The sequence below is a fragment of the Diorhabda carinulata genome, chromosome X, assembly GCF_026250575.1.
Source record: "Diorhabda carinulata isolate Delta chromosome X, icDioCari1.1, whole genome shotgun sequence".
Classification (NCBI taxonomy): domain Eukaryota; kingdom Metazoa; phylum Arthropoda; class Insecta; order Coleoptera; family Chrysomelidae; genus Diorhabda; species Diorhabda carinulata.
This window is the reverse complement of record NC_079472.1, coordinates 60865461-60884091: the sequence shown is the minus strand read 5'-3', so window position 1 is coordinate 60884091 and position 18631 is coordinate 60865461. Positions and strand designations below refer to the sequence as shown.

Here is an 18631-nt window from a genome sequence, read left to right as displayed (position 1 = left end):
TTTAATTATTTCCGTACTTAATATATACTTTGAAACAGAAAAACTTCTTAATATAATTGGATAATTAGACGCTTTTCTTATTAAGTTTATTCCAATGTGGTGTTAAAGAATTCTTCCGCTAAAATGTATTGAATAATAGGAAAATTTGAGATTGAAACGTTTCTAAAACTGAAGTTCTATCATGTAGAAATAATACATTGCAGCTTTTTTTATTAAATAACACCACCATTGACGCCGTTGAATATGTAAAACTCTTAGGGCTTGTTGTGGAAAATTTCTTGAAATGGGAGTTATATATCTTTTGCCCTGAGTTCAGTTTTCAAAAAACTGAGCTTTTTCACTTTCTTAACAGTTTATTAAGCACTCGCATCTCCGATATGCCATTCTCTTATGGAATACGTGTGGCGGGACTCGATTTGATCGAATCTTCAAACTATCTTTGAATCCGATTGCCCAATTCGTATGCGCGCTTTTCCAATTTCGAAAAGATCCGGTTATCCACTTTGGAACGCGGAGCACGACCTTCACCCACCTACTCCACGTTCAGAATTAGTAAAGTGCTCAATATTATACAATGCAAAAAAATGTACAATCACTTGCCAATTGAAATCAAATCGATATAATCTTATCCCGCATTCCGCAATAATTTGAGGGTATATTTAGTGGAAAGTGCTTTCTACTCTGAAAAAGACTTATTACCTATCACTATTACCTATAATTTTGTTATTCATTGAGGTTTTCTTCTGTATAATATATTTATTTTATTTATATCTTTATTTAGTTATTTTTAAGTTTGCTCTTTAGTTTTTACAACCTTTTGTCTACAAATTGTTACAATTTTTTAACAATATAGCATTAACAATTAAATTTATCAGAAATATCTTGAATAACTCTCAAAATATGTAGAATTTATCCACGTTTGTATAGTTAAATCAAAAATGATTTGTAGAGCAATTTTTTTGATTCAGTAAAATGTAATGCTTGATTTAACATCATAAATCATTGACGGAGAGTTTTTAAACTAAAATGTTTGATATTATTTGTGCGAAAATATAATTTTTGGTTTATTTAAATAAAAATCTAAATTTTCATCTCAAATTTTCTATCTATTTCAGTCAACAAAAATAAGTACTGACCCCACTACATCAACACTCACAGTGACATTGTATGACGCGCGTCTTCTGAATAAAAAAACTTTATTTTATTCAGGTGCTTAGAAATTCTATTCAATCATACTAATTTACGATGTTTTCAACAGTTACTTAAAATAAATGAAAACCAAAGTTTTAGTGTTGCATCCAATTAATAAATACTTAAGAACAAGTTCTTATTATAATTACTCAAAATGTTATCAATGTACTTCCTAGCAGTGAAAGATCCTTTTATTAAATTCTTGTCGGACTCGATAAAATGTGTCAGTGGAAATTCAACATACATTGTTTCCCGAAACTGTTTCCCGAAACTGTTTCCTGAAACTGTTTCTCTAAACTATTACGCGAAACTGTTTCCCAAAACTGTTTCCCAAAAGTATTTCGCGAAATTGTTTTCTGAAACTATTTCCCGAAACTGTTTCACGCAAATTTCCTCACTCAGGGAATCTCAATTACTTATTTTGGGAATCCGAACTCATTTTTGTTTTATAGCCTTCTTAACGTCTTAATACACGTTTAAGGAAAAACCAACATACTTACATACACCCAGGTGAGACCTTGTGAATCGAAGAATAGTTCGCTTTTTCTCACTACCTCATGTACTCTATATGACAGATTTACTCCTTTGGATTATTTTCTGATCGTAGACTTTAAGAAACGTCGCAGGGAACAGTTTATGGAGTCGAAAGGAAATTACGTTGAAAAATAAATATATAAATTTGTTTTGTAGAACCAGATACTTATGGGACCATCCTCGTAACATGATAAACGTCATATTATATAACCCAACGACGACTAATATTTTCCAAAATACAGTATAATTATTTAGCCACCCAGTAAACAAATTTATCGAATTATAGTTTGGTTTTTTATCTTTCTCATATTTCAAGGAATAAATTATTCAAAATCCGATTTATGCCTCACAAAATATTGACTATTTCAACTGACCATACTTATTTTTAGAAATTTAGATTATCGTATTTGAATATTCAACCCAATATCAAATAACATGTCACGCATATTTCACTATCAATAAAAATTGAATAGCTAATTGCTTTAATCGTTCCTCAAAAATCGGGGCCAAATTGTTAAAAACCAATTAATGTGGAAGAATTTGATATGAAGCCAGTGACCACCAGATAATTTTGGAGAGTCTTGAGCTAGAACTAGGAGGATCTAGGTGACTTCAAAGGGATTGCCCAGGCAATAAAGTATATCAAGACTTCCTAAATCACTGGATTAATTCAGTCAATGAATCTTAGAATGCTAGCTTAGCAGATGTGTTGTCAAAAACCTCTGAGTAGTATTCGCTATTGATTGTCTCTCCTTTTGGAGATAGTTAATGAACAATATTCCATGTGGATCCCAAAATACTAAAGCCATAACTTTCCCAGCTGACTATTGTACATTTGGACGTTTCAGACGTGATTAACGATCTGCAGTCCACTCAAATGATGATGGTTTGATTCTGTAGTGAAGTTATGGATCCATCTTTCATCCATTGTCACATATTGATGCAAAAAATCTGATTTATTACGTGTGAACATGACCAAACACTGCTCTGAATCATCAACACGTTGTTGTTTTTGATCGACTGTGATTAAACGCGGCACCCACTTTGAAAAAAGCTCGTAGTCAAATATTCATCCTTAATCCTTCTTTTCAGCCTCAGCTATCTGACACAATTTCAATTTATGATTAGATATAATCAATTTGTGGACTTTTTTGATGTTTTCTGAAATAATCAACCCAATTCAACGACAAGAACGTTTAAACTCAGCAAACCATTAACAAATGGTTCTTTCCGATGAAATAGAGTCCGGATAACACTTTTGAAGAAGCAATGATAAATTAACATAAGAAATTGTTTTCAAAATAACAAATAGCTTCACTTAAATGACCGTCATTTTTTTCTGACTAATCGAAATGTCTCGAAATTTCACACATAGTTTTTGTGAAAGTTGGTACTTCATAAACCCCATATGGATTTGACAATGGCAGTAAGTGAGTAAGTAAGTGAGTCATGTAATATATTAGTTGACAAGTAGCTAGATGTCAAGGTGAAATTTTCATTATAATACCTATCAAAACAATACAAAATGATTGGGTAATTCATTTGCTTTCTTTGGTGGTAGATTTGAATGTATTCCATTTAATAGTAATAAGAACATATTGATAAAAATACTAATATCTCGGTTTTTAATAATATTTATTATTTAGTACATTCAAAAAATGATTAACAAATTAATTGATAAACCAGCCTGCAGAAATATCACATGTGTCCATTAACAACATCAAATCTTTTTAAGTGGGATTTCCAGTAAACTTTAAGTGTGATATTGAAGCTCTGTAACTACAACTTCCAGTCGAAAGATAATCAGAATATATGAAATAGTACGTTCCATTTGCAAAAGGACAGAATATCTTTTCCATAATACACAATGTAAAAAAAATAACCTCAAATCGCAACTTTTCCTTTGTTATATCATTGGAAAATTAGGGAAAAACAAAAATTGTGAACTATAAGTTCTAACAATGATTGAAAAGTAAATTCACAAAATCTAAAAACGAAAGTATGCTGCAAACTAGAAAAAATGGTTTATATTGGAAAACACCCAGTGAGTTGTTACCGTTTGTTTAAAATTATTTCTTGACTGCTTTCACTATTATATCACATTGTTACAGAAGCGCTACCTGAATCTTTTCCACCTTTTTATCTAATTAAAGTTTTTTTAAAAATTTCACTGAAACCCATAATTGTAAATATTATGATAGCCCATACAATGGATTGATGGAAATGAATACAAATTGTAAATAAAAACCATAGTTTTCAATAAATCTTGCAATATGTGTGAGATAGGCATTCCATCTAGGTTTGTGTTTCTGCTGCCTCTCTCCATCCAGGCTGTTTCCAAATATATCCAGTTGTTGTCATGGTACAAAAAGCGTTATAATACTTTCCTGGAGCTCTGCAATATGACCATTCCGGACATTTACATCTAAACTGACTTCTGAATTCTTCTTTACAAATTTCGTTCCACCAACAAATCCTCTGTAAGTGGAATAAGTTTTTAAAATCCAACTATATCAAATAATATCAAAAAATAGTGAAGATTCTTCAATTATTATGATTATTATTTATTCGTCTCGTCCTTGGTAATAAAATTGGTTGGAACCCTCGAAAAATTTGACAAAAACTCGAAATCTAGCGGTTATTACTGTATGGAATGATCGAATAAATTCAAAATAACGTCTCAGTATCATCGAGATAGATAAATTATTTACCAAGAAAATACTACATGATATCAAAAGTTTTTTTTCGTGGAAAGAATAGATAAATTCCTGTTTTTTGTTAAGATCCTTCTTACCACTTCTATTAAAAAGAGAGTTCAATAAATATTCTTGTATATTTAGAAGACTAGTTTTCAGAAATTACACATCAAGAAATAATAATTCAGGATAGAGTGTCAATAGAATTAGCATTAAGCGCCGATTAAAGTGATATGCCACTCGACCATACTCATAGTTTAGGATTATAAGGGTACAATTTTATCTCATCTGGTAGATCAACCCAAAAGAGATTAAACAAAAAATGATTGAGGAAAATTTTTAGCTCTGAATGTAGTGTTTATATTTTCAAGAACTATGCATTCAACTTGATAATCTCATAGTTTGTTAACTAATAATCATTCATCTTTTTTGTAAGATGAGTTGAAGTCTGAATATCTTGAGGACCAAGCTGAAGTTTGAATATCTATCTTGAGAAACAAGTTGTGTTTGTATACCATTCGACTTTCATATTATTGTTAACTCTGAATGATATATCATTTTTTTTATTTTTGTACAATATCGACGTTTCCTTACCATGTGAACAAGGGTCTCTTCAAATATCAAATTATTTTAATAAATATGTTATTAGGGACATACTAGATTCTCATAATATTTCACTAAACAAAAAAAATTATATATGTGGATAGAAGTTTCGAATTCTATATAAGTACTACTGGTAAAAAGTTTTTTTTTCACTCCATAATTCATTCATCAATTTTCAAAATTATATACTTTATTTAGTTTCTCTTTCATATTGTCAAGTGAGATACTTAAACGAATTGTTTTAATTTATAAAATGGGTTAAACCCAAAGAATCTATCGGTTAAAACACGTGCATTAATCGCAAATCTTCATGGTATAGGTAAAAATAAACGTACCATTAAAAATACCTCGACGTACCGTGGACTATAACATGAAAAATATGCATCCACCAGGAAATTTGGCGAAAGAAAACGTTCATGGCGTTCTCGAAAAACCACAAAAGCAAAACATCTTCACGATGCTGTTTTTGTTCCATTGTGAGTAAACGCGGCAACCATCTTGTACACAACTTTCTCATAACCAAATTTTGAGTTAAAATGCGATGTACCGCATTTTTTGATATGCCTACTACGTCTGCTAGCTCGCGCATTTTCAATCGACGATCATCCAGTACCGCTTTGTAGATTTTCTTCAATGTTTCTGCAATCGCCTCCTCATTTGGTCTACCACGGCGATGCTGGTCGTACGGCCTCTCCTACCCAATATTTTACTGTTGATAACGAAGGAACAGTCTCACCCAGAATAGAATCTAGTTCAACTTTTATATTGTTTGGGCTAATTTTTTCCATATTTACAAACTGAAATCTGAAAACGTTTTCTATTGATGGCTGCCAAATTAATATTAGACAACGTGGCGTCTTCAAACTTGAAATATTTTCTGTATAGATTGTGTATTTTCTAATAAATTGGTATTCTTCAAGCAACCACCGCCATCTCTAGGCCAGGCTAGGTACTTCTGGGACCATATAATAAACAATCACTTGTCAAAATAAAATGTTACAAGGAAAATCACAGCAGTTTTCAAATCAGTCAATTAATATGCGTGTTATAATGTAGAGAATATCTTGATAAAACGGAATGTGAAGAAAACCATGTTATGATTATGATGGATAAATGAATAGAAAAAAACCAAACAGGCATAGGAGATTATTCTAAGAAATATTATATTTAACGAATTCCAATCTGTCTCACATTAAATTGATTTGTTATATATACATCGTTTTAGCTATGATAAAGATTGAAAATACGAAAATACCCACCTCAGTCAGATACCCTTTGATGGAACTATCAGTACTTCTTCTAATTATCACCCTATTATACACCACGTTACATATACTGATTAAGAAACATATCTAAAAATAATATTGCTAGGAATACAAAATTTCTGTTTTCTGGAAAGAACTCACCTGTAGCAATAGTTTGAACATCTTCTAGGGGAAGCTGTGGAAACTGAAAACGTCTACTATCTCGCTAACGGGGAAATTTAATTCCCTCAGTTCCACAATTCTTGTCATCTAAATTCTAAATGGTTTTCAATTATTAATTAGAGCTGTTTTTGTAGAATGATAGATTGTAGTTTAGGATTATCTCTGGCTTTTTTCAATTTATGTTTAGGAGTTTGCAATTATCTATTATCGTTTACGCCTTCAATTTTCTGATATTTTGACCTATTTGCTTCTTTCTTCTCCTTCATAGCCAAAAGAAATGGATTGCAACCTAAACAACTATTGAATATGCTGCTGGTTTTTCAGGGTATTTCCAACATTAATCCTAATTATACGGAGGATGAATCCTTAATACTAATTAGAAGTTCACTCGCATTAAACATTTAAAGAAAATTTTAGATGATACATCATTATACCATGATCCTTAATTGGAATTGAAGCAATGGACTTCATCAGAGAAACGTGTTGGTAAGGTCATGTCTAGTGTCTATTGGTATTCAGAAGGTGTAAATTTTTAGATTACTTGGGAAAGGAGACAAGCTATAATTGACCAAATTATGCTCATAGGTTTTGATACCAATATTAAGAAAAAAGTTTTGTTTGTTTCATCACGCTAACACACCTGCCTCTTTATCTGATATTGTTGTAGAGAAATTAACTGCGGTACGATATGATTTATTGTCCCATCCACCACATTCCTCTGATCTGGTTCAATCAAATTTCTGTAATGATGATGGTTACTGGAGTGAATGTGTACTGCAGATGATATTAAAAAATAAAATATGTATTTGACGGTTAAGTAAATTTTTCATCTGAAATTCGTTATCAAAACGTAGACCAAAACAATTACTCATAACAATATATTAGTTATCAAAGTGACAAATGACTGATTTTATTGAGAACAATCAATAAAAATCTTCCTTCTTTCAAATATTACATTCAATTTTTCGCTTATTTCCATAGTCCTATAACTTAAAACGGAGACATATCCAGTAGCTTCCGGATAACATGTTAAAGTGCGAATTGGATTTCAAATTAGTATTACTGGAAAGGTCTTCCCGATTCTAATTGCCAAGGTAATATCCCATGGAGGTAGACAGTTACAGAGAATATATGTCCTCCTCTTTTCCACACAACTATCAGTCCGGTTAGCGGCAAATCTATGCTGTTTGTCTTACCTATAAAGGTCCTCCTTGTTGTTTCTCACTTCCAGAGCTCAAGATATTTCATAGTCTGCAAGTAAGAGCAGAGCGATTCTACCGCTAGCAAGTTTATTAACTGCTTTGTAGCATTCAAGAATCAGCTTTGATATAGTGGTCAAGCAATGTATTGTTCTGCCTCTGCAGTCTTTATGTTGATGTTCGAGGCGAGTATATTTACTAGCTAGGTAATTTACTAGCTATAACATTTATTAGGGAAAGGATTTGATATTATACCCATCCATATAATCTATTTTAATCCCCATTCCTTCTGTCTGGAAAGCTAAACCTTGATTTCACTAGTGGAGGATGCTCAGAGGATGTAGATGTTCACACACGGATCACCATCATAGCTATTTTTTGGCAATCCTCTTCTATCAGACCGGAGAAGCCTAAATTAATCTTTGTTTGAGATTGGTCCCGAATTTTCACCTTCACAGACTGTTCGAAGTAGAACAACATATTTTAAATCGAGAATAATTTGTTTTGCACTTATTCCGTTGATATTGAAGTAAATCTAAACTTTTTTCACAAATATATGAGAGCTGCTGAATTTGAAAGCTAAGAAACGTAATTGAAGACTTTACTTAAGAAGCTTAAGCTAGTCTGATGCCATGAGAAGCTATGATGAGTCAGTCATGACAATGTTGGTGGTTTTTCCGCGTTCGAAGAATTCGATAAGTATGAGACCTGACCTACCGAGAGCAAAGTCTTGAATTTTTCGTTGGCATGCAATTCACCTACGGAATGAAATGGCACAAGATCTCGTTACTGGTATCATTCCACTCCAGGAAAGCAGGGTATTCATGATACCGAAAGATATGCTGCAGTACTAGTCCCATACGCAGTACTTAGTTAGCTGAGTTTCTTAGGAAACCACTTCTGACGTACATTTCGGCATACAAACCTGTCGGGTATCAAGACTACCAGCATTCATACTGCGGGAAGTCGATTTGTCTTCACCAGGTATTTCATACGGTTTGGCCTGATCTCGGATGAATAATGGACGGTTTTAAACCGCATTCAGAAATTTGGTATCACCTTACTGTGCTCCAATTGTAGATTTTACAAGGTTAATATTTTAATGTCCTCAGATGAACTGCCGTACTACCAGGCAGTTGTGTGTTCATTCTCAAATGAATAATTAATTATACTGTATGTTCATTTTATGTCAATCGATGTCTATATGAAATAATTATTGATTGGATTATCAGAATAAAGCAAAACTGTGTTTAAAATAATTGTACTTTAATGAATCCCTAATTCCGTCACGATAAAAAAATAAATTTAAGCTGTTGAATAAATTTAATCTATAAATTATCTTAAGAATGATGAAAATATGAATTGACATCACGATTTGTTCAAATCAAACTTATAAAGTTAAGTTACACGTCGGAGTAAAGTGAGACACGATCAAAGTTTTATCGATTTTCTTTCAGAAGATCTACTCTTGCGTCATCTTTTGTTGAACTGTAGAAGGTTCAAGAATATTATTTCGTTGCACCAGAGATATATGGAACAAAAGTATTAATCTTTCCTCTAATAAACAAGGCTTAACGCTAAGTTTTTTACAGTTAAAAAAAATGACAAAATATATATTTCAGACTTGAGTATAATCAAACTCTTTAAGCTTTGTTTTCCACTACTGTCTTTATTATACATTTATTTTTTTGCATTCCTCTTCTTCTGATTCCCTCTCCCTCCATTTGTGCTCTCTTGGCAATTCTGTTTGTATCCATTCTGTACAAACGTCTCAACCACCTGAGTCTTTGGACTCGGGATGAATCTTTAATATTAGAGGTTTTATTTATTTATTTCGATTCAGAATTTTGTTTCCTTCTCCATGCATCTTACTTTCCTCTATCACACTTTTCAGCTCTCTTCTGGGCTAGTACCCAGGCCTCACACCGTACAGTACAGTCGATTTGAACAAACTGTTTCTTTCCTCTCAGAATGTTACTCAAGGACCTCATTGTTCTACAACCTTTTGCTACCCGATTTTCTAGCTCATCATCCGTATTCGTAATCGTAGAAACTTTTTTAAAATGTGCGCTGTGCGCAAGGTGGGTGTCGCGTTTGCTCACAATAGAACCAATACAGCGTCATGAAGATGTTTGGCAATCAAAACAATGGACTGAAAAGGGAGAACCGGTTCCAAAGAAGGCAGAGATGGTTCCATCTGCAGGCAAGATCATGGCGTATGTTTTTTGAGATGCGCGTAGGATAATTTTCATTGACTATCTTGAAAAATGGAGAACTATCAACAGCGAGTATTATTACATCAAGAAAATGCACCAGTCCACATGTCCGTTATTGCAGTGGTCAAAATTAATGAATTAAAGTTTTAGTTAATACCTCGTGCACCTTATTCACCTGATTTAGCCCCTCCGGATTATTTTCTATGCCCCTCTGGAGCCATCCTCGTAATGTATCGTAATATACAGGAATGTTAAAAACGAATAGATTAAATAAAAACACTCACGGGGAACTGTCAGCTCAGGTGTGGAAATTTTAAGATTGGTAATGTTAGTTACGTGAAAGAAAATTCCAAAACTTCCTAAAAATGAAAACCCATTTATTTCAATATAAAAAGGATTGTGGTAAATAATGAATTGTAGTTAATTCGCTTGTGAAATTAATTCTGTTCATTCAAACTTTGAAAAATAATTGTAATTTCGAGTTTAATAAATTTTTCGACATAAAAATAAAATAACTGGCGCAGACAGTAGGATTCGTGCGGTTGCGATTTTTTCCGCATAGTGTAGTTTTAAATTTTTAAAAATAAATTTTCGGACTTGTGTTACCTTAGGTACTGACGTTTAGCGACAAAAGTTTATATTAAGAGATTATACACTTAATAAAAACCGCAGAATTGGTTATAGCATCCCAGAATTTGTAACAGTTCATTAAAAGCTGTGAAGCTTTAGTGAAGCTCTTTATTCCGTGTAAGACCAGCAAATATGAAATTGAAATGTTTGCTGTGACAGATGCGCGAATGTTCTAAATTAAAAATACGTCTTCAGGACAACAAACTATTTGACATGCTGAATATACTGTTTACACCACCACTACACCAACATTAACAATTACACTGTCTGACGCGCGTGTCGATAACCAAGTTATCTTCTTCAGAGACTGAAGGTAAACTGATGTAACGCGCGTCAGACAGTATAATTGTTAGTGTTGGTGCAGTGGTACAGTATATTCAGTATGAATATCGCCAACGGTTCCAGAAATTCCAACTTGAACTATTTGACAGTTCAAAAAGAGTAATAGTCCAAACGTAAGATTGGAAGATCATGTAAATCTTTGAACAGTTAGGGCCGAAATATTACAATAGGTTCACCAGCGTTCCACTAATCAGAAAATTATTGAAGAAAAAATCTCAAAAATCCCCTATAAATTCAAGTATTTTCGTATTCGTACAATCTCGCCCTTTAGAGTCATATGTAACTAAGAAAAAGAATGTTCTGGTACTGTCTAGTACGCATCGGGGAAAAAAATAAGACAGAAACCAGAATGATATCAATGATTTTGTTCTGTTTAATCAGAAAAAACATATAAAGGGGTGAATTAGGTGAAAATTGGCTTTGCATGTATTGGAACCCCACATTATCACTAGATCTGCAAAATGCGTAGCCAGGAAGGTAGAGGATGTTTCCATTACCATAAGAAGAAAAACCGAAAAATAGAATTGGTTAAAACATGAACTAGACTCTAGAGTATCAATGTTCATTTCGATTTAACCAATGTGGAAGTCGCTATGTCCTTTTTTTGTATAATAGGAAGATTTATGTTTAAGTCAGAATCGTTTATAGTAAAATAGGTTTGGAATATCTTAAAAATATATGAAAACTCATTTTCACAAGACATTTTCTAAAATAAACGATTTTGCAAGGTTTGATTTTGCTAGCTCCAGACGGTTGAATATCCAAGAGGGAATGAATTGGAACGTTATCTTCTAGTCTATAAAGAAACAAAGTATCACGTTTATTCTCTCATTTATTTATCTTTATAAGTAAAAAACCGTATTAAAATGCTATCGGTACCATTGAAGAAACGCCATAAGACTAAACCCACTCAATATACATATAGCTCTAGACATTCTATAAATTCTTCTCTCTTTTTCTCTATTCAATACTTCGAAAAAGGTTATATACAAAATTGTACCCGCTGATAGTCCTTCAAGAGCTACAACAGCCGTTGATTTACCTTTAGTATCTAGGTCACTGGTGTAACTAACAAGGATTCCCAAGAATACTCCTAAGGTGCTTGAGAAAGCTAAGCCGAAAGCATGAATACATATAGCTCTGAAATTAACTCTCGCTATAACCATTTCTAAAGTAATACAGAACAAAATAGTAGCTGAATGTATGCAAACGGCAATAAACATATACCAAATGTTGCCGATATTTTTTTGTAATCCTATAGCTAAGCCTTCAAAAATAGCATGAAAAGAAAGAGCAACTATCACTAATACTCCACGTATAACTTGTTGTTTAGATTTAATTTCAACATCGATTCGTTCTTCTCTAAGATTTTTTTTTTCATTTTCTCTGGAATGCCCGTCCATATCGGCATTTTTCTCATTTTCTCGCTCAACGCTAGAATTTAAGCTCAACGAATCAAAAACAATGGACTCATGATTCTCGTCTATACTTAAAACATCTTTCGATTTCCTTATACTGTTATCATCATCTTTTTCTATTGGTGAGCTCTCTTTATCTTCTTCTTCTTCTTCTTTTTCTTCTACAATTACCTTATTATATTCTTCAATAATAAATACTTTCTTTTCGCAATTTGGTGAAGATGGATGGTCAGGAAATCTTGTAACTGCCCAGTGAGAAATTTCTTCTAAAAAGTATACAAAGAAAAATCCCAAACATATCGCTAGTTGAGCTAATGGATAATCATCATTAATATCTCCGAATTGCTTCAAATACTCCACAGAATTGTTAACCTTGAAAAAAAGATATCAGTGAAAGACTGTTGGTCCATTGAAATGTTACAATTTAAGGACCGAATATCACATTTTTCAGAGAACGCAATTTAATTTTTTGGGACATGCGTGGGGGCTCAATAGAAGCCTAACCTCAAGTTTGTCCTCCAGCCGCCATGTTTGAAAAAGAGATTTTTCGTGATATCTCAGAAACTATGGGTCTTATAAAAAAATCGCTGAAACATAATTTGTTGCAAATTGTTTTGCCTACTAATGTATTCATACAACTTTTGCCCTAAATTTGAAATTAAAGAAATTATAAGCAAAAAAGTGCTCTATAACTTTTTTTTATACATTTTACAAGAACATTACCTTAGACCAATCTTGTTGATGATCTTTAGAGGAAAATTTTTCAGAATTTTGCAGATAAGCAGGCTTGAAATGCTCTACAGTATGCCTCCATTGTGAAAGTGTGAAATGTGAAAGTTAATGGAAGAAAATGAATTTGAAGATGAACTTCCAACTACGACTCCAATTTTAACTCCTCTCATTCCTCAAACTTTGACGTCGATTCACATTCTTAGCCGTGGCTTGGACCTTCCAAGAAAAGTAGATTAGAGTAACTAGATAATAATTGATTGAAAATATTATGATTTCAAGGATTACCTTATAAGTAAAATGTCCGTGAATAGGCCTACTGGGGATACCACGTAAAAAAACGCGTCTACAGACTCTATCTCATAGGTGACGGGGAAAGGAGTTGTAAGGGCAGTTGTACGAATTTAACAAAAATTTCTTAAGAATATATTTACAATAAAAAAAAATCAAAAATAAATTGAAACATTTCGTTTTGAACGGATTCTTATGAGCATTGACGAACCAGGTCAACTTTGGAGCGCTGTAACAACGTTTTAAATGAATGAAATAAAAAAAATTACAGAGAAAAATTTTTCTCGAAAGATCATCTACAAGATTGGTTTGAAGTAATTTTTTGGTAAAAACTTTTAATAAAAAAAAATAGAGCGCTTATTTGCTTATAACTTTTTTAATTTTAAATTTGGGGCAAAAATTTATATGAATATATTTGTAGACGAAACAATTTGCAATAAATTGTCTCTAACAATTTTTTGTAAGACGTATATCGCGACAAGGTTGGCGATCCCACGAACTTGAGGTTAAGCTTCTATTGACCCACCACATATGTCCCAAAAAAGCTCATGTAACATTTCAATGGACTATATGACAAACACAATCACTTATTTTATCCATATGAAAATTTCAATCGTTCATATATACACTTCTGTTTATTTAAATAGCATACAATTCTTGGGACATATTTTTGCAAATTTTTACCTGTGTAAAGTTGTCATTTGTTGCCATTTTTACCAATATTAAATCTTCAGAGGAATATCTTCATTATACGGTAATTATTAACCCATTCAGCCCAGTCGACGTATGCTTGAGCTTAAGCTTAAGGTTACTACTACCTAATACTAAAAAATCTCTTTATGCCGTTGTATCTATAACAACTAACTTGAGTTGATATGGACATCTAATCAAAAACTATGTTCTTTGGACATTATAAAAAATGTTTATAGTGATCAGTAATGAAACAAATAAGGTAAAACAATGAAGTCTTCCGATGTTATTGGCAAAAAGAGCTACAAAATGGAAACATTCAAAATAAATCGTATTGGTTCATAATAGAACAGCAAACATTGGCTCAAAATTTGCCGGACTTATTACTTTCAACAAAATATCGCACGACTTGAATGTTTTTTCATCTGTAAAGACAATTCGTTCCCTGAAGCGATGTTTTGTAGAACTTGCACAGCTTTTCAAATCGCAAGCTTTAATTCGTTCTTTCTACATGCCGTAGGACTCGATTCTGGAAAGTTTGTTGCACATGCAGCCGATTCGAAGGAATGATCTCTTAAAAAAATTAATCAATGCAATATCTTGTGAGTCACTTGAAAGTTCCCTTCATCCATGCCCAACCTTTCGGTTCAAGATCCTTCTTCTATCGCTTCTTCACTTTGGATATGGTACTCACATTAAGACCTAGATGAATTGCTAATTTTCTGATAAACTAGCTACCTTCCAATCTGGCAATAAAGGCAGCTTTCTGAATTCTGAATTTTCAGTAAATGGAATTGTACATGGACATTATTAAAATTATATACGAGGGTGATTTGAGGGAGGCGTAATTTTACAAAGGTTGACAACAGTTTCGCTATGTTCATTATATTGTCAGTTTCCGTCATTTTTCCCATGTCATCTGTCAAAATTTCAAGTAAATATGTCAGATATATAACTAATAACATAACACCATATTTCTTAAAAAGTTTGTTTACTTAATAAAAATGAGAATGAATCGTTTCTCTCAGGTTCATGTATTAAAAAAAGTATTGTTGTTTAAAATATCTAACTATCACCTAAGTGATAAACAAAGAACTGTTTTTTTATAAGATTCAAAAAGATTAAAATGACCTCTAGAAATTGTAAATGTGATGCTGATGAATTTTGATATATTATATGTGGTAGATTTATAAGAGTACGAGACATAAAATTTGTTTATAATCATGGTCTATGGTCTTAAAAGTGAAATACGGAAAACGGAAAACAAGTTAATTTCTTAACAATTTCTATTCTAACATCAATACAATGTAAAAGATGCTGCTTGGAGGAGAGGATAGAGCAGACCTTCATGCTTGACATTTTGATATTTAGCATTCATTTCGAAATAATTGCCTTTTTTGATTTTAAGTATGATTGATTTTGAAGAATCTCCTATAATATATAGGTCGAAGTAGAACTGGAAGAAGCCTACAACCACTTGTCCTACTTTATCAATGTGGCATATAAAAACAAAGTGAACCAGTAAAATCAATGGCAATGCATAAAGACGTACATTGGTGGCAGGAAAGCTGGATCGCTTGAGACCTGAGGCAAAGAAACGGTTCAACGCAAAGAATACTGACAATTGGAAAATAACAGTCCTAGCAAACTATGCTCAGGAACTGAGAACATTTAAGAGAAGAGCTTGTAAACAGTTCTGCAAAGGAATACATGAGTTAGCCACAGCACAACGTCTCTTAAAAGTCTTAACCAAGAACTATTCAAACAGTATTGGACTACTTCAGAAGCTAAACGGAGATTATTGCTATAATCATCAAGACAATTTAGAGATCCTTTTAAAGACTTACTTTTCTGACTCAATAATAAGAAAAAACGAAATAAACGAGTCCCTGGGGAATGTACTGAAAGTAGGCCATCAAGAGCTTACATAATTATAACTCACTTGGAAAAGGCAACATTTTTTTAGCCATGCTACCAAAAGGCTGTGAAGTAATGAAGAAACATTCGAAAAGTTTTTGAAGCTAGCCTGATTGTAGGCTACACACCCAAAATATGGAGAGAGTCAAAAGTAGTATTTATATCAAAAATGGGCAGGAGACCAATTACGTTACAATTAGATGCAGAGCTTTGTCCAAAATATCTTGTAGGTGTAGGTACCGCGTGTCTAAAACGCCACAGCAATCTACATGACACAACCATCAATTTGTTCATATTCTTTATACTTAAGTGTCATTATTTAATAAATTGAATTACAACTGTAGAGAAGATACTTACCTCTAACATCATATGCAAAAAACAAGTAGCAAATAAAACACCACCTCCAAAGGACTGACAGAAGGCAATTGCTAGCGTAACTTGCTTGTGTCGTTTGTGATTAATAAATTGCCCTGAAGAGGCGTCTTCTCCCTCCCATTTTCTCAAAAAATTATACAACTTCACTGGTAAAATTGAGAAATTGAATCTTATGAAGAAAAACAGCACTGCCACTAATATTTTTGTAGCTATTAAATTCATAATTCTTTATAATTGTACCTGAGGTGTGTTCATCACTAACCTTCATCAGTATATAACTCGAATACTCAGTACTACAGCCTGTTCATATAAATTGAACATTTGGAAGATAAATAAAAATGTTTACAGTACATCATCGTAAATACAAGGAAATAATTTGATATTGAACGATTTTTTCACAGCGGTAGAGAGTTCTGTAAACTCTTATCAATTATTAAGATGATAAAGGTTATGAGTTATCTTATTATCAAGAAATCATCACTGTACCATTAGTCCAGAAGGACCAGCTACTATATCACTCAGTTCCTTACAGGCCACGGGGGTTTTGGAGTTTTTAAGCGTTCAGGCAAAAGGGAGACCGACAGCTGTATGTGTTGTGGATACGAAAGAGATAATGCAGAACACATCCTCTGTATGAGGAATTAAATTTCAATCAAATAGATAAATAGTAGTAGTAGTAGTAGAAGATAAATCAGTCTAGCCGTTGCATTCGTTTGTATAGAGACTCTTTTTTTTGTTTCGTCGTAAAAAGTATCGACGTAAAAATATGTAGTGCAACGGATTGTTGTCAAATTTTAAAAGAAACTTGGAAAACTGCAACTGAAACTTATAATTTATTGAAACAATGTTAATCGCGTCCACGTGTTTTTGAGTGGTTTAAGTGTTTTCTTCAAAATGACCGAGGAGATGTTGAAGATGATTCACATTCGGGACGCCCTTCCACGTCATAAACGGATGAATATATCGGAAAGTCAGTAATTTTATTCGATCGAACCGTGGGCTAAGTATTCATGCGATTGCTGAATCCATAGAAATTGTGCGGTAAATTTTAGTGTCTGCAGGTCTGATGCCTAAAATCCATTTGAACAATAAGAAGCTTGCAACTACAACATCCCAGTGTGACCACCCAACTCAATCGCTGGATCTTGCATCGTGCGACTTCTACCTTTTTCCTAAGGTCAAATTAGTACTAAAAGGAACAAGATTTGAGTCTTTTGAAGTTGTGAAAGAAAAAGGAAATGACAGAAAAAGACTTCCTGCACTGTTTCGAACAATGGAAGATTCGCACGAAGCGGTCTAGTATATATTGAAGGAGATAATAAATGAATAAACATGTCTTTTCCTAAATCAAGATGTTGAATACGAAAAATAATATTTCCTTGTACAAAGCTATATCGATTTTGATGAAAAATTTATAAATATATAGTTTCAATCCAATTATTTTCTATTTTTTTGGAAAATTTCTGTACGTTTTGATTGAAACTATCAAACTAATTGATAGACTTAAGCTGCACAAATGAGTGAATTGAAATTAATTTGGCGAAAAAGTGCACTATCACATTTATTTATGTATAATACAAACTTGGCTGTAGTGCTTTCTATATTCGTCTTGCAAAAAAATCAACGTCACCGAGTACATTTTCAGTTAAATGTTTTAGAGAAACTGGAAAGAAATGAGAAGTGAAAATAATATTGGAGCTGGAATTTATTATTTAGACCGCGCATGCTACTTCACTTTGTTACGTTATGAGAGCTCTCATGTAAATTAGATCCATTCCCCTTGATTGGAAGTATATAATTTCGCAGCCCCATTAGCAAGTTATTGGATGTAGGGTTGCGATAGTATTGACGTAAATTTCAAGCCATGTTTACTAGTCGAATAGTTTCTTTGCGAAATGCATTAAACACGAAATGTTTTTGACATGATGAAATTGATTTCCAGTCACGTACTCCTAGAATTTGCATATCTTGTAGAATCTGATCTGATTTGGTCTACCTGGCAATCTTTTTACTAGGTCTCCATTCCTTAGTTTTCTTTGTACTTTGTCGTTTTTCTTTTCTTTAAATGTGATCGTACCATTGTATTATTTTTGCTGTAATTGTATCTACTACATCCTCATTTTCCTATATATTCTTAATTTCGTAGTTTATAAGTCCATTTATTATTTCCAACTTTCACTGGTCCATGTATTTTCCTAATCATTCTCCTCTCATATATCCTTCCACCGTTTTATCGGTGTCTTGTAGACTCTTAATTTGATTGCTCGGCTTATTCTTTTGCTTTGCATTATAATTTTTTACTATAAATCTATATCTCGCATGAATTCTCTGTCTTGTCTTATTCTTTGTGTCATTTTTGTTGCTTATCATTTC

The 18631-nt window shown here is 32.8% G+C and overlaps 2 protein-coding genes across 2 annotated transcripts; both read right to left on the bottom strand.

Moving 5' to 3' along the window:
- Nucleotides 1–3343: 3343 nt before the first annotated feature.
- LOC130901563 (uncharacterized) lies at nucleotides 3344–7144 on the bottom strand. The gene is made up of 3 exons (XM_057813034.1): nucleotides 6431–7144; nucleotides 6284–6376; nucleotides 3344–4203 (listed from the first exon to the last, which is right to left on the bottom strand). The coding sequence occupies exons 1-3, from the start codon at nucleotides 6449–6451 to the stop codon at nucleotides 4021–4023; spliced, it is 297 nt and encodes a 98-aa protein (XP_057669017.1). The 5' UTR covers nucleotides 6452–7144; the 3' UTR covers nucleotides 3344–4020.
- A 4440-nt stretch (nucleotides 7145–11584) lies between these two features.
- On the bottom strand, nucleotides 11585–17923 carry LOC130901562 (zinc transporter ZIP3-like). The gene is made up of 2 exons (XM_057813033.1): nucleotides 16241–17923; nucleotides 11585–12628 (listed from the first exon to the last, which is right to left on the bottom strand). Exons 1-2 carry the CDS (start codon nucleotides 16478–16480, stop codon nucleotides 11708–11710), a joined length of 1161 nt encoding a protein of 386 aa, XP_057669016.1. The 5' UTR covers nucleotides 16481–17923; the 3' UTR covers nucleotides 11585–11707.
- Between the last annotated feature and the right edge of the window lie 708 nt (nucleotides 17924–18631).